We start from the raw sequence: 23,804 nt of genomic DNA, 5'->3' as shown, positions 1-23,804 counted from the left end.
CATGGAGGATGACTGCAGCACAACAGCAGCACATTGCAAAGAGAAGTAGCAAGTACCCTGATGGAGGAAGAGGAGTGCAGGAAGGACTTTCCTCTAGACCTTCTGTGCTACTATGGAAAAAGAGCATATTTGTATGTGTGTGTGTACGCAAGACTCTTAGCTCATATTATTTATTACAGTCACAAATTAAAATCCTGCTTTCCAAATATAGCAGACCTGAATGTGAAACAAAGTAGAGGATGAAGGATACAATCAACCAGTTAGCAACTTAGCAACATCCAGGTCTGGAACATACATGATTTAATCCAGTGTAATAGGCCTGTAAAGGATCATAAACCCCTACAGACAGCAGGTCAGCAGGTATTATACTTCGGTAACTATAATATGTTACATGTAAACTGGCAAGAGTCTACCTTCAAGAGCTGCTGTCTCATAGGATCAACTTTGTGGATGTTGAACAACATAAATGACTTTCTAGTCCACAGAAAAAAAGTGTAAGAAGTGATGGCACTGTTTTTGCGTGGGAAGAAATCATTGGACAGTATTACACCTATATTAAGTGGGGAATTTCAGAGGAATGACTGAGTTGACTGGCTCTCTTTGGTAAGTCACTGGAAACTGAGGTTCCTTTAAAACTTGTTTGTAGCTGATTCATACTGACTTTTGTTGCCTTCCATTCTAAAATAACATACAGAAATGGAGAACAATTCTTGCATGCAGAGAGCACCTGGACAAAAGTGGCTGTTTCATAGCTGCTAGATGAGAATAAATAACCAATTGTATCAGTTTACATGACTAATACATTTAGGAACTGCGATCAATTTGGAAATCTGTTTTCCAGCCATGGGGTCATAGCCCTCAGGAGGCTATCACAAAAGAAATCTCTAGCAATGTGTGTCGAAGACATTTCATAGAATTGTAGAATCACAGAATCATTTAGGTTGGAAAAGACCTTTAAGGTCATCAGTTTAAACCGTTAACCCAGGACTGCCAAGTCTACCACTAAGCCGTGTCTCTAAGCACTGCATCTGCATGTTTTTTGAACACTTCCAGGGATGCTGATCTCACCATGTCTCAGGTCAGCCTGTTCCAATGCTTGACCACCCTTTCCATGAAGAAACGTTTCCTAATAGCCTATCTAAACCTCCCCTGGTGTAATCTGAGGCCATTTCCTCTTGTCAGATTGTTTGTTATCTGGGAGAAGAGGCCGGCCCCACCTTTCTACAACCTCCTTTTGTGTAGTTGTAGAGAGCAATAGGGTCCTCCCTGAACCTCCTTTTCTCCAAACTAAACAACCCCAGATCCCTCAGCCGCTCCTCATAAGACTTGTGCTCCAGACCCTTCACCAGCTTCATTGCCCTTCTCTGGACACGCTCCAGCACCTCAAGGTCTTTCTTGTAGTGAGGGGCCCAAAACTGAACACAGGATTCAAGTTGTGGCCTCACCAGTGCTGAGTACAGGGGGATGATCACAGCCCTAGTCCTGCTGGTCACACTACTTCTGATACAAGCCAGGATGCTGTTGACCTTTTTTGGCCACGTGGGCCACACTGCTGGCTCATGTTCAGGTGGCTGTCAACCAGCACCCCAGGTCCTTCTCCCCAGGCATCTTTCCAGCCACTCTGCCCCAAGCCTGTAGCATTGCATGGGGTTGTTGTGACCCAATTGCAGGACCCAGAACTTTTTCTTGTTGAACTTCCCACAGCTGGCCTCAAACCACTGGTCCAGCTTGTCCAGACCCCTCTGCAGAGTCTTCCTACCTTCAAGCAGATTAACACTCCCCCCCTCAACTTCGTGTTGTGTGCAAACTTACCGAGGGTGCGCTTGATCCCCTCATCCAGATTGTCGATAAAGATATTAAGCAGGACTGGCCCCCGTACTGAGCCCTGGGGAACAGCACCTGTGACCGGCCACCAGCTGGATGTAGCTCCATTCTCCACCACTCTTTGGGGTCAGCCAGCCAGCTTTTTACGCAGTGTAGAGTTCACCTATCAAAGCCATGAGCAGCCAGTGTCTGCAGGAGATGCTGTGGGAGATGGTGTCAAAGGCTTTACCAAGGCCCAGGCACATCCACAACATCCACAGCTTTTCCCTCACACACTAGGTGGGTCATCATGTCATAGAAGGAGATCAGGCTCACCAAGCAGGACCTGCCTTTCATAAACCCCTGCTGGCTGGGCCTGATGGCCCCATTGTCCTGCATGTGCCACGTGATGGCACTCAGGGTGATCTGCTCCATAACCTGCCCCGGCACGAGGTCAGGCTGACAGAGCTGTAGTTCCCCAGATGCTCCTTCCTGCCCTTCTTGTAGATGGGTGCCACACTGGCTGACCTCCAGTCTGCTGGGACCTCCCTGGTTAGCCAGGACTGCTGATAAATGATGGAGAGCAGCTTGGCGAGCTCCTTCGCCAGCTCCCTCCGTGCCCTCGGGTGGATCCCATTCGGCCCTATAGACTTGTGCACGTCTAAGTGGAGCAGCAGGTCACTGTTTCCTCCTGGACTGTGGGGACTTCATTCTGCTCCTTGTCACAGACTTCCAGCTAGAGGACTGAGTACCCTGAAGGTAACTGGTCTGACTAGTAAAGACAAGCAAAGAAAGCATTAAGTACCTCAGCGTTTTCCTCATCTTTTGTGGCAATGTTCCCCGCCACATCCAATGAAGGATGGAGATTATCCTTGGCCCTCCTTTTGTTTCTAATAGATTTGTAAAAACATTTTTTGTTATCCTTTATGTCAGTGGCCATCTTAAGTTCTAGCTGGGCTTTCTCCTTTCTAATTTTCTCCCTGCATAACCTAACAACATCCTTACAGTTCTCCTGAGTTGCCTGCCCCTTCTTCCAAAGGTGATAAATTCTCTTCTTTTACCTGAGTTCCAGCAAAAGCTCTTTATTCAGCCAGGCCGGGCTTCTCCTCCAACACTTGCCTTTCGGCACATGGGGATGGCCTGCTTCTGCACCTTTAAGACTGTCTTCTTGAAGATCTATGATCTATGATTCTGTGATCTAAAGGAAAAATCTAGTTCTTCTGATTCCACCATCAAACCAAGTATCTAGTCAGTCTTTAAAAATACTGGAATAAGAGGTAGTAAACAGAGGTTTACTTTAAACAGAGGATTTCTTTACTCTTACTGTAAAGCCAGTTCCTATTTTAGCTAGTAATGTATCAATCCAAAAAGTTTGAGAACTGCTAGTATATAGAGGACAGTTTATTTGACTTACTCCCAAAGGATATTTTGGGAAGGTGAGAAGTTACCTCAACATGAGACAAATTAAGAAATATAAGCTAACTTACACATTAAAAAGTAGGCTTGCAAATATATTTAAAAGAATATCAATAAAATATCTAGGCATATGAATGAAAAAATCTTCAGTTGTGGTAGTTAAAATAAATATGATTAGAATTAGCAAGCATTTTATCTTTTTTGTACATTATTGCACAGTTATAGAAGGTATATTTGAACTTGTTTCGTTTTGTGAAATATTGGATTTCTTTTCTGTTAGAAGTAGCTTACTGGATTTGAGTAACCTGATTCTTTTACAATTTCTTGATGACAATACTCTTAAGAAAGAGAAGAATACCCTATTTTCAGAAAATGTTATGGAAAAATAATCATAACAATGATCTGAAATACAGAACAAACATTTAGTGGAAATACTGAATGTGAACCTAACAAGTAATTAACCATGCAGCGAAGTGTCTTTCTTAGTGGATGACCTTTAAATTCATCACTCGTTTCCGTTTTCAGGGCTAGGGTATTAAAGGTCTTCCCTACCAATACCTTCTGCCAATTGAGTTATTCCGTGATGATCAGTACTCAGGCCACTATGTTAGTAATTTGTAAATTAGAAAAAAGTGGCTATTGATTGAAGAGTGTTTCAGTTTAGTTCAGACATAACACTCCTTCCATCTCCCGAATGTGTGCAATATAGTGTCAAGTGCATCAAAGTAATGCCTAGAAGTGACTGGCAAAACTAGGATCTCCAAGGCAAGAACAGCAAAAGGAAGACTGATCACAACAGCTTTTCCAGGAAAAGTTATGGCATGGGGTCAGTCACGTTTTCCCAAGGAATAACAGGAAACCTCTTTCCCAAGGAAGAAGGCAAAACAGGGGAAAAAAGAACTATACAGACTCATCAGCAAGCACAGGTGTTTGAACAGACGTAGCGAGCTCTGTTGCCCCAAAATCTGAAGAAATCCTCTGAGAAATTTCTTTCTCTAACCGGTGTTTTATAAAGTGTTTCTCTCCCTTTCCAGTGTTGTTGAATCATTCATGTTGCTGGTGACAGTCCTTGTGGAAGATTCTGCCCCGCTGTCAGATCAGATACTGAGTTGTAAATTACATTTTCCTTCTGCACATAAATAGTATAAGGTTCCACTTCCATTGTGTCTTCCTAGCAAAACAAAACCAAAAACTGTAAATACAAGGGGCAATTTAGTTTGGCACGACTCTGCAAGCATTTCATCTGGACTGAAGAATGTAACTGGGAAATAGTGCTCCCATATTTATTCTTCTTGGACTCAAGATAAAAACAACTATTGTTTTTTCTAGCAAAGAACCTGTTTTGCTGTTTCTGTTAAAGATTTGAATGGTAAAGCTGAGGTATTTGTTCACCTGCTTCTTTTTCCTCTCCTTCTACTCCACTTACTTCAGAGTGAAAAAAATTGTATTAGGGTCTAATTCTCTAGAAAGAGCAAATAACATGTTAGAGTCTTGACTGTGATAGATTCTTCCATCAGTCTACAATTTCATTCTACAGACACGCTAATGAAAGTTGCATGATGTGACAGACTGGTACTTCAGTCATTATTTTACATTAAATGCAGCTGCATCTGTCATCAACAACTGGGAGGTAGGACAGCAATAACAGTAACTAGAATTAACTAAGTCTTTTCAGAAATTGAAACTGAAACACTTTTTTAACTGATGACAGAATTTGAACCTAGTGTTTACTGTAGGTGCACAGATATTCATAATATAGGTGTAACATGTCTTGCCTGCATAGAAATGCTGTTATTTATGTTTGGTAGCAGAGAACAGAGACACAGAGCTGTTGGGTGAATTGCTCAGCTACACAGAGCAATTGAAACAGCATGGGGAATTCAAAAATACCCCCCAGCTTGCAGCTCAGCACTCCTTCCATTGTTTTATAAATGTTTTGTCTTCAGTATCGTTGGTTATTTGATTGTGGATTGACCATACAAGATAAAGAGTGGCCTTCAAAACTTGCACAATATCCCAAGAGGGATATTCTTGTTCTCCCCTGTGTCTGTTAATTTGGTTGTTTGATCCTCTTGTTTACTAATAGCTTTGTTAATATTCCCATGATACTGCCTCACCTCCTCAGTACTGTTGCTGTTTATACAGCAGTTGTGGTCAGCATATCTGATATGACCAGGGAGATGTGGTGGAACTCACTCTTATACTCGGGTAAAGATGGCAGTTGCTGAGCCTTTGCTGTTGAAACATGCCTCTATTATTTGCTCTAAGTCAAAATGACGGTGATGCTAGGCTTTGTTTTGTCCTCAGATACAGTTAAGAGCAAACAGACAAGACACAGTAGCACCTGCTGAAAGCAGAGAGTAAAAATTTCATGGTTTCCCTTTACGGACCATGTTTTCAGGGCTACCAGAAGATCGCTGATTTGGTGATGGTTGAATTTGCATCATTCTCCTTACCTGTGGGGAATCTGTGGGAGCAGTTTCAGGAGTTTTGGTTTTGTGGCACAGTCTGTGGAAAAGAAAACGGGTATTAAAACACAATCCTTCCTCAATCCTAGGTTTGGCTGGATCACAGCTCGGTTTCTTTGCTCGCAAGCTTATGAAACATTTATTCTTTTTGTCATCAAGAGTAAAGCCAAAAATCCTTCTCATGCCTCTCTCTTTTGACTTTTGATCCTGAAAATATGGCATCCTGACTTTCTTTAGAGGTCTTTTCTCATGTTTGTGGGCGCTTAAGCACAAAGTGGAAGCAGATTAAAATCAAAGTCCTCTGAAAGGTTGTACAATTTGAAGTTAGTGAAATTGTATTGAACTAATTCTTCACCTCTGAGGGAGAAGGTTTGAGAGAAAAGCAGTTTTGGAATAGGGGAAGGAGGGAACATAGCTGAGGTACTCGGTACAGATGCTAATTCAGCCTTTCTCTGCACAAATGATTTACTGCTTTTTTCTCCATAGCAAATCCTAAAGGGGCTAGAGTCCAGCTTCACCCAGGATGCTTTTTCATAAATACAGATACAATCTGCTGTCCCCTCTGTGGATATGGCAGGATAGCACTGGCTAAGTCCTCTGGTACTTGATAGAACTTATTAGGCATCAGGAGCAACCCCTGATCTAAACAAGAGAGACACTGACAGACTATCACAGTATCTGAAGAACAGCCTTACTCTCCCAGTTTCCTTTAGAATGAAGAGCTCCCCTTTAGCATAACAGTCAATGCAATGAGGTTCCTCTGCAAATGCTACCTATTTTTATTTTACTCAGGTGCATTATTCAGTGAAGATGTGTGCAACGTACAGTGTCTGCAGTATAGAAATATCTGATGTAGTTCATTCAGTTATTCATAAACAGCACAGACTGACAGAATTATATGATTTCAAGACAGAAACAGTACTTAAAGATTTCTTCTAGCACTAGAAAATCTTTCCTTAGCACCCTGTCATACATACCTGTCAATGTGGAGCTTAAAATAGTACATGACAGCCACGAAGGGGATAATGCTCAGGAAACAAAGAATGATGGAGACATACAACCGGGTAAGGTTCGTGTTCTCTAAACACAAAGAGTTAGCATCAGTTGTATCTTCTCACTGCTCCATTTCTCTATTATTTCAGTACAGATTAAAGCTGCTTTAGCACATACACACATTCTCAGCATGCTCATATAATAAACATAATCCCCTTCAGCAGAAGGGAAAGTCAGTAACGAAATTTGTCTGAGAAACACAAATGGAGTCTGTATCAGAGACAAAAGCAGATCCCACAAATCCCACAGTGAACACTCACAATATTTTTTCACTAAGCCATACCTGAGATCCTGTCAAGGACTCAGCATATCTCAGTACTGCAACTCACATAGTTCTCAAAAGCAACAAAAAAAAGCAAAACCCAGAAACCAAATGTCGTACAGTCTCAGACATTCACAACTTGCAATGAAATGTTTTCTTTCTTTCTGCTGGCCACACAAGAGTAGGTTCTCTTTCTCTCCCTTGCCATGATTTCAGTAAGAGACTTTACATTTGCATATAAAAAAAAAAATTGCTTATGTTCTGCTTCAGAGATTATTTTGACACTATAAAGTCATGACTGCTTTTTCTCTGTACCCAACAACATTTCCAATACCAAAAGAATACTATCACACTTATGTATATCCTTCTTAGAGAAGAACCCATTCGAAAATAGTGTCTAGAACACAAACAAGCTGGTGATGTTTCGGGGCAAAGGCAGCTGGGGACGGTACTCTTGTCTATATAGGACTTCACTGAAGGTTTCTATAGTTTTTATGGATTTTTGTCCCTAGAAGGAACAGAAATGCACTGGAAGCCGACCAGGATTTTAAACAGCAAACAAACAAAGAGAAGCTTACCTGGGGGAGGACAGCCTACGTCCATGCTCTGGTTCCACACTGGGTGGGACATGAAGCAGGTTGCATTAGTCACGTTGGTGCTATATGCTGCGAACTTGCTGAGAACAGTCACTGTCCCGTTGTCATGGGCTTCTTCCCTGGGGGAGTAGTTGCTCTCTGGGACCCACCAGATCTGAGCAGCCGGCCTCCCTGCCCCTGCCTCGCACACCGGCCTCCCATCGTCATCATCACAGCGCACGGTCAGCCTGGGGGGGACTGCAAAGCATCAGGGGGGGGAGATGCATGGAGTTAGTTTGCTGCAGTTGGGATATGATGTTCTTGTTCTCTACCTAAAATGTACAGTGCAAAGAGGAGAAGAAGGTTGGAGGCGCCACCCCGTTACAGCGACATGGGCCAAAGTCACAAGAGACCAAGATCGTGCCTCCTTTTTCCCTTTTGGACAACTCTCCCCCATTCAGGTGAGTCACCGCAGCCATGTGCCATTAGAGGAGGTTTTCTTGGACATTGCAGGGGGGCTTATCCCAAGCGCAGGGCTGAATTAGACTTTTGTGCTAAGCAGCCATAGTACATGTGGTTTAAGATGTATCTGAATGCCAGCATGAGAGGAAATGGGTCCCCTCCTACAGTCTGGGTAACAACACCCCGTCTTTGACAGAGTATCTCAGCACTTGGAAGTGTTACTGTCAGCTGCTTTAGTTCTCTTAATTTATTAATGATTGAATCTATGGGATAAGTGGATGTGTGTGCAGGGTCCTCTTTTAGTATACTGGAAATTGCTTCACACCTCTTTCTTCTAATTAGACAGTGGAAAAGGGGGTAGCAGAAGGGAGAAGAGGTTTGGACGTAAGAAGGGAGACACACAGCTACTACCAATGAAATGCATGACACTTTCTCCCAGCAAGAAAGGTCCTTTTCTTACTGCACACTTCCCCCGGTGCATGGAGAGAGGAGCTTTGTACGTCCAGGCACAGACAGGGTCCTTTGCAGAACTGTAAAATGAGGAAGGAGCCCCTTACCCAGCACGGTCAGGTGGTACATCTCATGGAAATTCCCTTCTGTTGCTACTACTTCGCAGGTGTAGTTTCCCTCATGGGCTATTCCCACTTGCCGTATCTCAAGGGCAGGATCCCGATCTGGTCTGGATCTCCAGTTTATGCTGTCACTGCAGTTTGTTCTGTCTGTCTTGTGGTGATCAGCCCTGTATCCCAAGGTGCAGGGCCCTCCAACCTTGGGGCTCATTTTCCATATTATCATAGTTGTATTTGGTCTGGGAGTGCAGGTGAGCACAGAGGTGCTACCTACCATTGCTGACACTTCGAGGTTCCCTGCAGGAGAGAAAGGAGAAGGACATGTGAGAACGTGCCAGGGACATCACCCATAGCCTTGGAGTTCTGCTCTGTGCTTCACAGAGAAATGTGTGCATGGTCACACACCAGCGTGCGGTCCTGTCCATGCTCATCTGCGAATTGTCTGTCATCTCCTATTACAGCTGTGGATTATGGAGCCAGTGGACTATTATAGTTTACCCTGTCAATACTATCAACAACACTGTGGGCTAAGGCCTTGTATATACCTCTTAGAGGTGTAACAAATAACCATGGTGGAGCTTTGTGCAGGAGTAAAGGTTTTTTCCTAACTTCTCAGAGGTGTCTTTTCATTTTCTGAATCTTTATGAACATATAAATTCACACTGGGAGTGTACACAATGTGTACATATGCATTCACACCGTGACTGTTCTGGTTTTACTGCAGTGGTCCCTGTAGGACACAAATGTAAGACCTACCCATTTTTGTGCCAGGCACACAGCTACGAAGGTGTTAAATATGCCCATATCCCTATGCCTCTTGCTTGCAAGGCTAAAATTTCAGAGAAACTTCATTCAGTTAATGTATCAACTGTGTTGACTCTCTAATAGTAAGTATGTCTTGTTCTTGAATTCTGCTTTGCCTTTGCTTGGAAACATGCTGATTTTATTTTATTTTTTCTATGACGCTGACTCTTCTGGGTTTTAAAACATGACTCTTGCTTGGAGTCAGGCACAATACCTCCTGTCTTTATCTTTTCATGATCCATGAACTATGTACTTGAAGCCAGATTATCTGTATGGAAAATCTTGGACTTAATTCTCCCTTCCTGTTTTTTGGAAGTTACCACAGAAGGACAGAGAGCCAGATCACTATTATGGCTCCTCTGTGTGCAGTGTTTGTTCAATACAAGATTCACCCTCAGGATTGCCTTTAATATTTTATTTATTTATTTATTTATTTACTATGGGTCCCTGAATTTCTTCTTAGCCAAGAAAGTAATTTGCCTTGGTTTTCTTCCTCTACGAGCTTTCAGGACTCATTCTTTTTTGCACATATTTAACATGAGTCATGCTTGCTGTCTTTATATTGACCAGATTTGGGACCCCTCATCTGCCTGTGTCTTCAGCTGACACATCCGAGGGGTCAAGTTTCTAGCCCCAAATTAATTTAACTATTTCTTTGATCATTGAAGCCTCTCAACATGATGCCACCTTTGGGACTGTTGGTTATTTTGGTTTATTTCAACTAGTCACATTGGGACCTTTTCCTTAATAAAGTATTCCATGGTGGGTTTTATTTGCAGTACACATGTACATGTGAGCGAGCAGCTAGAGACACAAGAAAGGTTACCTGTAACTCTTCTTCAAGATGAGTTGCTTATATGTGCATTAGTGCTGCCTACACTTATATTGGCAGCTGACCCTCCTTTGTGAGGCACTTTTGAGACTGAGAGAAAACAAGAGTCTCAGGCACAGGTTGTAAACTAGTGTGAAGAGTACATGAAAGAATGGGACTTTTGTGTCCTTTAGATCCTGCTGAAATTAAAAGCAAACAACCCCAAAAATCCACAATGTGTGTATATAAATAATCACCTGAAAAGAGCTGTCACAGGTAAATAACTTTCTTATTCATAATCTCCTAAATGCGATACTTGATGAGTTAAAAGGAATAATATCCATAGCTGTAGCCCAAGCCAGCCTCCATTTTCCACCTCACTCATTCCCTCTTTTAATAGGTGACCATTTAAGTTTGAGACTAAACCACTGATCTGAGTGCTCTGTGTCTCTGATGGAACCCTGAGTTGCTCTTTACTTGGGCTGAGTAATGGGTTTTAGTGGCATTCGGAGATCTGAGTGTCAGGAAAAATCAGAGTACTACCTTCAAACCATGCATTAATCTGGAAGGACAACAAAAGTTAACCAACCTGATTTGTACTGACAAACAAGTTTTTCACAAATTATTCCAAAAATGTTAACCCCCTCCCCAAACTTTTCAAGCAGATATACTAAAGCAGCAATTGAAAGTTCAGCTGGAATATGCAAAGAACTAGAAGAGCCTACTTTTGCATGATTAATCAAACCTTTGTCAAAGTCTTCCTCAGAAACACCAGACCTGATTTTGTTGTGTTTCACTATCCCCTACCCAGAGTTGGAATTTTATGACCTCTGCTGGCTGGCACAATGGGAAGCCCAGTTCCTGAACATTCACAGTGCTGTAAGAAATGGTCTTAATGAGCATCAACTTCAAATTATTAGTCAAATCACTACTGTTATCCTCTCTGAGAAAACTACAGTTGGTTTTACCTTAAAAACATTGTCTGAAATCTCATTACCTTCTGAACCATTCGAGCTCAGTCACTTTTCCTTCTGTTTCAACTGTGTTCCTGGGAAATGATTTCTGGCTTGCGAAATGAACACAGTTCATTGTGTTTAAACTACTTACAGATTCCTTTAAAGGTTTTTGCCTTTTCATTTTGAGGACTAAATATCCCTTGTGTGAAGACATTTCCAAACCTAGACCTCGCTACTGCAGATTGATGTAGGTGTAGCTGTAATATTGCCCCACACTGTACAATGCTGTAATGTATCAGTTCCTCCAGCTTTATAATTTGGAAGTCAAAGTGTAATTCTGAGAAGTTGTTTGTTTGTTTGTTTGTTTTTTGGGGGGGGTGTTGCTGGTAGAAGAGGAAAATCAGGTGGGAATAATATTTCACTGAAGCCATCTGCTTCCCATTTTTATTACATAAAGGAAACAGTATTTAGCTTCCCGCTGCTCAATACTGCCAGGATTCATTGATTAATGTTTCCAAGCATGGCTTAAGAAGAAAAGTTCTATCTATTCACACCATTTTCTGATACACAAATTACCCACCAGCCCCACAAATGCTTGTTTCCTTGATTCAATTGTCAGCAGTGTCCTGTGATGTACTATTACATTGGAAGTGGTTTTAAATGACAAGATTTTTCTGCTTGATGACATTTCAAGAAAATGTGAGGTGTGTGTTTTAAACTGAGATGATTTTACCAGGAAAGGAACTGAAAGAAGCTCTTTGTCTCATGATGGTTTCTGGATGTGAGTTCTGTGAATGTCTCTGAAAATTGGAGAACAAAGTGTTTCCTCTCCCAGTTTAACATTGCCAAGAGCCTCAGACCTCCGACTCATGTCATCAGTATGGCTGACTTCATCTAAAAATGACTAAGCAAACCTAAACATTCAAACAGCCTGTGTGTCGGGGCTGGGGGTTTTTTGGATATTTGCAAACATTGGGCAGGAATGACACTGTTGTGCATATTTAATTGTGTACGCTTTTATTTACATATTAAAGCAGTATCATTTCACTAGACTTTCAACTCTACATCTCCTAAGCAGCCTATTGCAATATACAAGTTCCTCAACATAAACACTTGCGTGCTTCGAGACTGTAAAGAAAAACGGAGTGAAAGCGGTGCTTTCTTCTATGCCTTTCTGTCATATTCTCCCCTGAATGAATCAGGTACCACTCACTTCAAATTATAAGCCACACCAGTCATCTTAAAATCTACTGAATCATGTTTAAATACATTTTTAGGTTTACAACAAATTTGTGGAAGGATTCTGAATTCTCCTGTATCTTTTTACTAATTTAGAAGGCTTTTAGCAAGGCAAGAGCTTTTCCCCAAACAGTAGATTAATTAGTAAAAAATCTTCTTGTTTATTCTATCCCTCCATACAGCTTCCTACTTTTGTAAAGAGCCCTTACAAACATAATAAATTTAAATTGCTTTCACTTTACTACCCTCTTTCATTGGTAGAGTGCAGATAAGTGGCATTAGTGTAAATATGACTTGTGTACTTTCTTCCTTGCTTTGCCTCTTCTCTCATGCATGCTGCTAGAAACATGATCTTTAGATCATATTCTTTTACAGAATATGCATATGCCAAAAATCCTGAAGGGTTTGGCTAATTTGTATTTCTGAAAGGACTTTGAAGACCTCCTCCTAAGGTGGAACAAGGAATGTGTTTTTATCTCTGTAGAACAGAAATATATTATTAAGAGAGGGTTTTATCCTATATTATGATCCTGTTAGCCTGTTCACCTTCTCCCAAGAACTGTCTAAAACTGCCTTTGTGTTGAAGTCAGAGAAACAACAACAACAAAAAAAAAACAACCAAAAAAAACCCACAACAACAACAACAAAAAAACACACAATGGCAAGGGAGCAAGGTTTAACTGCAAAGCCTGTGCCTATTTTGATCGTCTTCTGGTTCAATGTGGCATGGAAGCATGCTGTGGTGGCAGAGTGCAGTGGATACCTGCTAGACTGAGTCCCAAACCCAGTGTAGCCAGGCTGATAGTTCTGCTGGGCATTTGCTTATTAGCCCTGCTTGTCAGCCATGTGGACAGTTACAGTGCTTCCATTTCCATAGATACTCACATTATCACATGGTGCAGAAATCTTCCACCATGCTTCCTCTTCTTCCAAGAAAGCATATGCAAAAAAATACCTCTGCTTCATTTTACCACAGAGCATAGTATCAAGTTCAGATAATTTAGGGTTTTGAACTGTGTGAGCTAAAGTCTTGTAACTCACCAGCAAAATGGGAGTGGGATCGGGTAATACTTGATGAGAAACTTCCAAATGATGAAGAATAGTTTCAGCCATTTTCATAAAAATTTCTGATGAAAAGAGGATTTTCTTTTCTGTCCATTTCAAGCTAAAATATAGTCTATCAGATGTCAAGACCTGCTGGTTTTTATTACAGAGTTAGATTTTTTTAAAAGCAGTCCAAAATGTATACTGTCAGGAATCAATCTGTAAATAGCTACGGGATCCACTAGCACAAAGGCAATCCTTTAAATAAAAATTATCTTCATCTTTATCCTGTCCTTCCTAGTCAGCCATAGCATTTCCTTCAATTTGTAGATGTTGACAGGACCTCATATTGGGCTGAGGTTGGACATGCTCTGCTTTCTGTTTCTGGTGAGCATACCAAAATCCACCTAGTCTCTAAAAATGTGTTTCATTAGAACATAAAACAATATGCTAGAAAGCGAAAGCTCTTCAGTGAACACAGAATTGGTAGCTATACTCATGAAAAAAAAAAAAAAAAGGCCTGAAAATAACTCTACCCTGCTCTCTGTGCACCTACAGAGCAGGTTCTTTACCCCAGCCCTCTCTTCTGCTCTACCAACTTTCAGTGACTTGTCAGGCTGTACACATTCCACATGATCTCTTCTGAGCTCCTTTTTCCATCACTTCCATGACTTCTTGTGGGTCTGCTCCAGCCAAGCCCTTTGCCAACGTCTCCCCATCTGCTTTCTTTGCCATCCTTATGCTGCCTGTGCCTGCCTGCACTCTGGATACATACTCAGCAGCTCTGAGGGAAGACACAATCTCCCCTTCCCTCTGGGAATTTCACTAAATCTGAAGGGTGTGTGCCTGCTGTGCAGGCAAACTAAACAAACAGAAATATTTGTCATTTAACAAGAGCTAGCAGCTAAGAACAACCAGCTGATCACTCACTCCCCCCACCCCGGTGGGATGGGGGAGAGATCAGAAGAGTAAAAGTGAGAAAACTCATGGGTTGAGATAAAGACAGTTTAATAAGTAAAGTAAAAGCTGCTCACGCAAGCAAAGCAAAATAAGGGATTCATTCGTTACTTCCCATCAGCAGGCAGGTGCTCAGCCACCTCCAGGAAAGCAGGGCTCCATCACACGTAACGGTTACTTGGGAAGACAAATGCCATAACTGTGAACGTCTTCCCCTTCCTTCTTCTTCCCCCAGCTTCATATGCTGAGCCTCGTATGGTGTGGGAGATCCCTTTGGGCAGTTGGGGTCAGCTGTCCCAGCCGTGTCCCCTCCCAGCTTCTAGTGCCCCCCCAGCCTGCTCGCTGCTGGGGTGGGTGGGAAGCAGAACAGGCCTCAGCTCTGGGCAAGCACGGCTCTGCAGCAATGCAAACATCCCTGTGATACCAACACTGTTGTCAGCACAGATCCAAAACACAGCCCCATACTGGCTGCTGTGAAGAAAATTAACTCTCCCCCAGCGCAAACCATCACAGTGTTCTACTCTGTTAAAGAGGACAGATTCAGTGCTGCAAGTGTTTTCATTCAACCCTGTCACTGCACCACTATTTTCTGGAATGGTGATTTCATGCTTTAAAATGACTTAAAGTCAGTTGCTAAAGTTTCCTCTGTGATAGCTGTTTAGTTTATGCCCGATGCATTAGGGTATATGTGGCATACACGTCAGCATTCATCTATTCAAACAAAGGACCAGAAACAAATACACTGCACTGCTACTTCTCTCAAGGTGAAAACCCATGTTGTAGCTGAGCTGAACTGACAGATTGGTGTAGCTGAAGAAGGGGATAACCAGTGCAGCAAGGACTTTACTGCCTGTGGGGCTGCAGAGAACAAGAAATTTGAAGAGGTGTGAGCTATCAGGTTCATCCCTGTGCAGTGATAACCATAGGACAACAATTAAATGTCAGTACTGTTAACTATGTCATTGCACACGGGAGTGAAGAGTGAAATGAAGGATTGTGTATCTACACATTTACTGTAAATAACTTCTCATTTTCAGTCTTATTATTCATAAATGAGTGCACTCTGGAAAATGACAGTAACTTTTTTCTGTTAGCTGGAACGAGCAGAGCCCAGGAGCCGAGGAGTATGTGCTATCTGTCACGCTGATGTAGAAAAATAGGGAAGTCAGGTTCTGGGAGTTCTGTACAGTTCTGGGCTACAGAATCCTAGTTTGGTGGTGGGTGCAAATCCTTCATGAGCAGTTTTCATCTTGGAGACTCATCTGACTGGTGCGTAGGGTAGGAGGCCTTTAGACTGAGGTCCTCCAATTTGACTTCTAACTATATATAATACCAATAGTATTATGCTATCCTTCATTGTTTCTCCTTGACTGTTGAAGATTTTAAGCCATGTCTGAGAAGGTTCTCAAGCTCTCTTCCAGTGCATTGAGTGCACATTCCAATGCACTGACAGATCCCACTTTTACGTTTGAAAACGGACATATCCTCTTAGGAAAAAACAAACTCAGCTGAGGAGTTTGCATTTGTGTTTCAAAAATGTTCTGGTTACTGTTGTCATGCTAGAATACTGTAATTGAAAAAGGTTGGGGGAAAGACTTTGTTCTGCTTTTTTTAACATGGTGTGTTATTTTTTAAATATAGTGTGTTGGACAGCTTTCATGGACAACTAGTTGCACCAGTTCCTTTGCGGTGTCACTTACTCAGTCATTTCTCCTGTTTCTCAGTCTTTCTCACAGTAAAAGGAGAAAGAAAGATTTTAAAAACAGGAACATTTGATTGTGAAGCCACTAAAATTTTCAGGGGAATCATCAGAAAATCAGAGACAGCTATACAGCTTGAAAGTGCTTTTGATTGCTTTCAAATAGAAAAGCTTTCCAGCCTCTGTTATTCTTTATATCGGGTTTTAACACACAGTAGAACATATTTTTCCCCTCAAAATGGCTCAAGTCCATCACAGACTGTTCAGAAATGTAGCTGTTAAAGATCTTTTCACACTGTAAAGAGACTGTGTTACTTCCTCAGACATCATTCTATCGTGTCTTTATCTCTTACAGTAACAATCTACCACAGTGTTTTGGTGCATCTCACCACCCCCACCCCACAGATTGTAATGTATTCAACTTGGAGGTATAATGAACTGAAACAATGATCATACCACAAGAAAATGACTAACTGTATCTTGGAAGGAACATATTATATGAGTCATAGTAAGTCATAATCAAAAATGCCCTACCGGACGCTTGGAAGAGGCCAGATACAACAGGCTGAGCTCCGCATCTGTTCGCCCCTACTACCGCCACAGGCTGCCTGTGGCACTTGGCAAGGCTTGTCTGGGATGAGGTGAGAGACAGACAAATAGAAGTGCTTCATATTAGCACAGGGATCGCTAAAGTACTGACAGGCTTTCATATACGGCAGCTTTGTGGCTCCGAAAACGTAGCCACAACAGCACAGGGCAGAGTGTAGGCTGAAAACCAGCCCTGTGTGTCTGATGAGTAGTAAGTAGTTAGGCTACTCTAACCTTCACGATAGAAATACGGCCTGAGCTCATATGACTGTTTTTTGAAGTGCGATCACAGCTTTTTCGTATCCTTAAAAGGACACAATAAGAGATTTATACCTTTATTGTTAGTTTCCTACTGACACGCTTTTATCCATATTCATCCTTATTCCTTGAAAATACCTCCTATTCCCATTTAATTCTATTTAGGTTTTTTCCTGTCTTCAGAAATTCCTTTCTTCCTTGTACTCAAAATCTTCTTTTGGTCTCCTTTTAACACATTTCTTTTCTGCCACCATTACTGTGTCACTTGCAATATAAATATCCTTCTGTCTCATACAAGCTGAAATAGCAACCCTAAAACACAGTCAGAAAAATATACTTTGTCATTGTAAACTCTGGTTTACATGCCTGCAGCACGGCTGGATTTTTTTTAGATTGCAAACTTTAATATGACTGTAGATGTTGCAGAGAGGTGGGCACACTGACAGAACTTAATAATGATCCCAAGGTTTCAGTCTTCCCATTCAAGATAGAATATACCTTTGCAGTTGCCCATTTCTAGTTTCTAATTTTTCTATGATCTTTTAATTCTCTTTAGCTTTCTCCAGCATCCTTTCAAGCAGTCATTCAAGACGGCTGATTTTGAGGGCAAAGGAAAGATGTTAAAGCTCACCTAGTTAGAGATGCAGTTTGATACAGTGTCCTCTTGAAAATCATAAATTAAGCTGAAGAACAGAGGGACAAGTGGAGGGAAACATGATGGATAAAGAACTGGATTAAGGAGAGAAAGCAAAAGGCAGTGTTAAAAGGTGTCAGGTTAAAAGTAGCTTGCTAATAAAGTTTCTCAGCAGAAGATATTTATGGTAATTCTGTTTATCGATTTTACTGATGGCATTGGCATTTGCATCAGGAGTGTGTGAGGAAATCTGTTGAAAGCAAGAAGAATATAGCATTATTAAGATAAAGAATGGAAATGTCACACAAAAAGGACCTTGATGAGTAGAATGATAGATGTGTGCTGAAATTCAGCAGCTCAAAATGTAATAACAATAAAAATAAGCAGTACAACAAATTCAGGCTGGAAATTAGAATAGAGAATCTTGCTTCAGTCAGGAAGAAAAACAGCCTTTCAATAAGGTGGGTGCTTTTTTTGATGCTTAGATTGCTCATGAAAAGTGTTTAATGATACAATGCCTGCAAAAAAAGGCAATTTGATGCAGTGATGTAGGGGTCCTTTCTGAAGTTTTGTTTCCACCCTCACATATGATGGGCTATGTCTCAATATAAATATAACTCTAGAAAAAAGGATGGCTACACTTCTTTAATGGAGGAATTGGTGTTTAAATGATGTGTTAGAGTCATCCAGCTTACAGAACAAACACCATTGGCCAAATCCCCAGCTGACAATAAGTCATCACTGAATTTAACAAGCTGTTGTCTGGCTGTAGACTTTAAACCTGGCATAGCAACTTCTGTGTGCAAAGTAAGTAGATCTTCATCCTTGCAGAATGTGAGCTGGAATGGATGAGGGGAAAAGGGATTTACGCTGGATGCCAAAGTGCCTTGGGTAGTATATCTTCCAGAGTAGCACTGTGACACCACGTGTAACACAGTGCAAAGGGCCCTTCTACTTGTCAGTACAGAAAAAAATACAGCATGTTTTATATTCTGTTCTGCATCCTGAACTTGGCCTTTTACTCTCTTCCTCATGAGAAGAAAAATAAAATAAGTTGTACTGTTTATTTATGCTTAAGTGGCATTGTCCTGCTATTCTAAACAAAAATAGATCATTGACTGCAAACAATAGGTTGTATGCTCTCTTTTTCATACTTTGCAGAGAACAGATAAAGGACTGCTGTGAAAACACATTTATGACCTCATTTTTATATGGTTAAAATTTCAGTCATACCTGTTCAGTGCTTAGCTTTAGCATAGTACTTTTCTTCCTACATTTTCTTACTCAGCACAAAGGTAAGGCAGCGTAAGAAGATTCCCTACACTTTTTTCTTACAAATGATTGTACCTCTAAATACAAAATATGTCAACTGTGAGTTTTAAGTAGCATGTACTTCTACAAGCTTACAGAAATTTGCTTTGTAGTCATGGAGTACGTGGTCAGCTTGCAAGACTGAACTTCCCTGTTTCCATGGTTTTGAAACTAGACACGTTCAGACAATGCATTTGGACCTCAGCAAAACAAAATATCAATGTCAGAAGGACACACTTTGGAGATTGTATTAGGGCAATTTAGATGTTTTCTGAGGAAATTTTTGCTTAATTTAATAGTACAGAATTCTGTTTTAAGTATTTGAGTAAGAGAAACAGGTTGCTTGGACTCAGCTGTGTTTAGGACAAAAGAAATCAGAAAGATTTCAGCACATAAACCCAAAGGAGCAGCAAAGAAATACTGAAATGGAGACAAATGTAAATTTACCAGAATCAGGTTTTAGAGTATGATTTTTTTTTTTTTATCTGCACCAAGATTCCATGGTAAACTAGAATAGGAAGCAACAGAGACAGGAGCACTAAACACACGAGGACAGAAAAAGTCAGAAGGTAATAAAACACTAGTACACTAGTGAAAGAGAATTTACAAGTTATATTGAGAAAGAAACTAAATGAAAGCAATAGCATTCAAGAAAGTTGCGTATGCAGGTAAACTTGAATTCTAGCCAGGCTGCTCAGTAAACTACTTCACTTTTATACGCCTCACATACTCTAATTCCAGCACTGATGCAATGCCATTTGATTTTTCACTGTTGGTAAAACTGAACAACCACAGAGAATCACGTCTCATTACTGACAATGGATTTCTTTCAGCTTCCTCTGAAGCACTTGGTCATATCCATCATCAGAGGATACAGCTACAGGTGCAAGACTTACACAGTCCACCACTGCAAATCTCTATCCGATAAAAAGAAATTTATTGCATGAGCCTTTCATTGAAGATCTCACCCTCCATTATACCCTTTCCTCTGGAGCATGTACAGAACCACCTGTGGTGTCCTGTCTGCTTAGTTCAATTAGAGAAGTCCTCAAAGTGTTACTGAAAAGATTTTGAGTCTTTTCCACTGCTGCTGCTACGAGGATTGTCACAGAAGGACTGTTAGTACAGATCAAGCACCAGCAGCTTCAGCAGCATATTATCCAGCTCTACCTGGGGGCAGATCTAGATGGGACAATCATGAAGTGACCTCAGCCTTGCTTCCAAGCTGCCTCTTCTGCTCTTGTAACGACTAACCAAACCACAAAACCCAAGGAAATGTTAAGGAAAATGCTACTGTAGATAAAGCCTGGTTACACACAGCAGTTTTTTCATGACCTTACTTCATTAAAAGTAGCTTTCTCTAGTCTTCAGAAGGGGGGACATAGTTTGGTGGTTTGTTTTTTTTTTTTTTTTTTTGGGGGGGCGCAGCATTCAAGCATGAAATTAGATTTTAACTGAACAACTTTTTCTATGTTCTTTGAAGGGGAATATCATTGATGCTCCAAGACACTAAGAAGTTAAAATCCTATTACCTTTCGGTGAAAAAAAACCCACTTTTTGGCATTGGATTTTTTTTTTAATATTTCCAGCAAAGTCAATTATTAAAAAGAATTTTTGCTGGTAGGATTTTCCTTTGTCTTCCCCATTTTCTTCAACATTTTGTGACATGTCCATACTCCTTTACTTTTTGAGCAGCTGTATTTTAAAATGTTAACTGTCTCTGACATTACCATAACCTGCCTGTACGACCCTGAGCAGGTTCCTCAGTATTCTTCTGAGATAGTTCTTTACCTGCAGAATAGGGGCAGGATTTTTACCTCCAGTGTGCCTGTTGTGAGGTTTTTTTAATAATGTTTGTGAAGTATTTAATTTTTTTAAATTTTAAATTTAAATTTTTTGCAAACTTTAATAATGTTTATGAAGTATTTAAATTTTTTCCAATGGGTAGCACTGAGGTAACCATTTTGGATACCTTATTTGATCAGCCAAACACATTACAGACAGGTGTTCCCTCACTGCCAATGATGACTGCATCCATTTTGCTTTAAAACAGCACCAAGGAGCCATTTTTATTTTCTGGCCAAATGGAATAGAACAACTATTGTTCATGTAGTTTAGTTCTACCTGTGCATAATGGGAATGGACTAATAGGAATGGACACATGCTTATGTGTTACATATTATTCATAGATATCCGTGTTTTAATTTGTATCTCACAGACCTATCTGCCTTTTCCCTCTATCCACAGACAGTTTAAGTTTCTGGAACTGCTGCTCAAATCCCTAGTTTTGTTGCCAAGTCCCTGGACTGCCGTGTGCTGTCTGGAAGAGCACAAGCTCTAGAAATGCAAATGTGGGAGACATAAACTGTATTAAAACCAAGTCAACTACACCAGAAGGCAAGGTTAGAAAGGCTTAGAAATGCTACTGTCTTTGCCACAAAAGCCTTTCCTGCTATTGATGCTGACTTTGCCTGTTAGCTTCAGAACAAAATTCCAGAAACTGCTCCCTACTGTCAGCACATCGGTGATCTTCCACCACTCCTCAGAAAGACACAAGAGATCCCTGCCCTTTTTCAGAGCACCTGCAGCCTCTCTTCAGCAGAAACCACATGGCCAGAACCTTCAAGTTCACAAATACTTTCCCAGGAATATTTTTAATATGTCAAATGGATCAGTTTCTCAGATGATGTGGATTTAGTGGTCTGAGTAAAAAGTCTATCTGTGACAAATGATACATTCCCGGCTAAGGGTCGCTAAATAACTGCCTACATGGAAGTCATAGGGATAACTCCCAGCAGCCTTGTAGCCCCTGAAGAAAGAAAAGTAGGATTGGATTTTGGGGAAGCACATTTAACTTGTGCTCCATAACTTTTAGTAATTAAGGAAAGTCACAGCATGGTGAATAGCTTTTATGTAAAGAAAATAGCTGTGCATATTTCCCTTCCTTCCATCCCTGTGGCTGACTGGTCCCAGTTAGACTCACCTACTGTACTCATGACCTTGATGGTGAACAGCACAAAAACACACACAGCCTTCCCAGCAATCTTCATGTCGCCTCCTGCTTTCATGACTCGGGCAGCTCCGTCACTCCATCCATCCCACCGCCAACCTAGCTGTGGTCATGGGGAGTATTTCTTGCCTGCCAGCGCATCCTTAGCAGCCAGTGTCAGTGTTTTCTCTCCCTCTTTCCCACTCCTCTCCTCCAGCTGTGCGTGCTCCTGGTCGACTGGCTCCTCAAAGCTGGAGAGGTTCCTCCCTCTGTCTTTTCAGAGCACTAGGCTTCCTGTGCCGAGAGCCTGGGCGAACACTGAGGAAACAGATTGAACAGCTCTGCCTTCCGTTCATTGGCTCTGCTCGGGAGGCTGATGAGTGGAGATAAACTCTGCAGCAGAGCTCAAGGGGGTAAAAGTCGAGGAGATTATTCAAGGCTGAGTTTAATATCAAAAAGGAAATCTTAATCTTGGAAAGCTAGAGAAAAACTTACTCTTCATATTTGTCACTGCCACTACTACTACTGCTGCTGCTCCTTCTTTATCACTTCTTTGTCACCACCTCCAAGAAAATTCCTCCTCATGTCTCCCTCAAAAGAATCAACAGTCTCAAGTCTTCTCTGTAAGTGATATTTTTAATGATTTCTCCCTTCAGTAGCTATTTAGCTACTGGCAGCATAGTTCTCATCTTGAACAAGGTTTTCCAGACCCTGGAAATGAGAGAAACTGAGTTTTGAGGGAAAAGAAAACCCTATTTTACATACTTTTCAACAGAAATAATACAGTAGTTGAAGCTGACCCACATAATTCACTGAAAAACTGTTTGTTTTTTTCAGAATACTCGTGTGGTTTTTTAAAAAATACTATATCTGTTTCCCCACATCCTCACTGATGTAGTAAGTTCAGATTCAGGGTTTCTTTTCCTTTCTTAAGCCACAGCACTCCCCCAGAACAGTTCCGTGGGTCAGCAGTAAAGAAAAGGCCTCAGCTATTGAAAGCTACAGCTTCGAATAATTACCGCTGAGGACAGAGGAGTAAGAGGTTAAGAGGAAACAGATCAAAGTTGGCAGGAAATTGAACTGCTCAGAGGCTAGGACTGCACACCGTGTCTGAACATCAGCAAGCTGTGCTGATGACTGTAGTATGATGTTTTGGTAATTTTGTTTGATCAGACCGGTGTTCAAAAATGGTCTGCACTGATGGTCACTGAGTGTGAATTAAGGTCCTATGTAAAAAAAAAAATTAAAAAGACTGATTATGATCATATAAAGAAAATCAGATATGACAGAAATCCAGCTGGATCATCTTGGTCCCAGGATTATCTTATTGTCTACAGTTTTGTGAAGGAGAGTGTTCTGTGTATTTCTCCTCACTTGCTTTTTTTAAATTCAATTTAAAATTTTGACACTCCTCCACATTGTTCTGAGGTTTTCGATATGTCATTCACATTAACACTCTGGGTTATTTTCCAGTATTTACCATTGATCTAGGAATTAGTAATGTTTGTGAATAAATATCATGGCTATATTTTAGACAAGGGCATGGAGAGGAAGAAAAGGTGTTTATGTAAGTAGAGATTAAGATACAAGTTGGAGAGAGAAGTAGGCAACATGCAAGCAGTATGAGGCCTCGTGTAAAAGAAATAGTGCTCAAATTTCATGACAATGAAATGACAAGAGGAAACTAAGGTGGTGTAAATGTGCAGACTTGTGGCATATTGTGTAATGACTGCTGCATAAACATGAAAAAATACAATGGGCTAGAGAAGATTTTGGAAGACAGCAATCTTCTAAATAAGAAAAGTCCTACTTTAAGTTGTCATAATGAAAGATCTATGCCATTCCTATAGGAATTCATTTGGAACCAGAAGTTACACACCTGGATTCTTTTGCTAGGCCAATGCTA

The 23,804-nt window shown here is 41.0% G+C and overlaps 1 protein-coding gene and 1 long non-coding RNA gene across 5 annotated transcripts in view; one reads left to right on the top strand and one right to left on the bottom strand.

Annotated features, from left to right (window-relative positions):
• LOC308066432 overlaps positions 1-23,804 on the top strand; it is a 79,261-nt gene that overhangs the window by 23,898 nt on the left and 31,559 nt on the right. Inside the window, exon 1 of one of the 3 annotated variants that reach the window (XR_013929149.1) lies at positions 7,843-8,038. The exons of 1 other annotated variant lie outside the window; for it this stretch is intronic. This is a non-coding gene — a long non-coding RNA (uncharacterized lncRNA). Of the gene's footprint in view, positions 1-7,842; positions 8,039-8,911; positions 16,760-23,804 lie in introns of those variants that run through there. One more of the 3 variants, XR_013929150.1, reaches the window with a different exon arrangement.
• LOC308066416 (cell surface glycoprotein CD200 receptor 1-A-like) lies at positions 155-22,167 on the bottom strand. Of its 2 annotated transcripts, XM_080393679.1 has the most exons (6): positions 21,893-22,028; positions 8,597-8,905; positions 7,581-7,835; positions 6,665-6,767; positions 5,676-5,727; positions 155-4,390 (listed from the first exon to the last, which is right to left on the bottom strand). In XM_080393679.1, exons 1-6 carry the CDS (start codon positions 21,975-21,977, stop codon positions 4,268-4,270), a joined length of 927 nt encoding a protein of 308 aa, XP_080249805.1. In that variant the 5' UTR covers positions 21,978-22,028; the 3' UTR covers positions 155-4,267. The 2 variants fall into 2 exon arrangements, with proteins under 2 accessions (XP_080249805.1, XP_080249806.1); XM_080393680.1 differs by lacking the exon at positions 6,665-6,767 and having other exon boundaries at positions 21,893-22,167.

This window comes from Falco punctatus (assembly GCF_963210335.1).
Source record: "Falco punctatus genome assembly, chromosome: 6".
NCBI lineage: Eukaryota > Metazoa > Chordata > Aves > Falconiformes > Falconidae > Falco > Falco punctatus.
This window is presented reverse-complemented; position numbering and strand designations above follow the sequence as displayed.

Coding starts and splice junctions, on each gene's coding strand:
- LOC308066416 (XM_080393679.1), bottom strand. CDS start 21,977: ATGAAAGCAGGAGGCGACATGAAGATTGCTGGGAAGGCTGTGTGTGTT. Junction 7,836..8,596: donor GTACCACCTGACCGTGCTGG/GTAAGGGGCTCC, acceptor GATGCTTTGCAG/TCCCCCCCAGGCTGACCGTG. Junction 5,728..6,664: donor TTTAAGCTCCACATTGACAG/GTATGTATGACA, acceptor TCTTTTCCACAG/ACTGTGCCACAAAACCAAAA.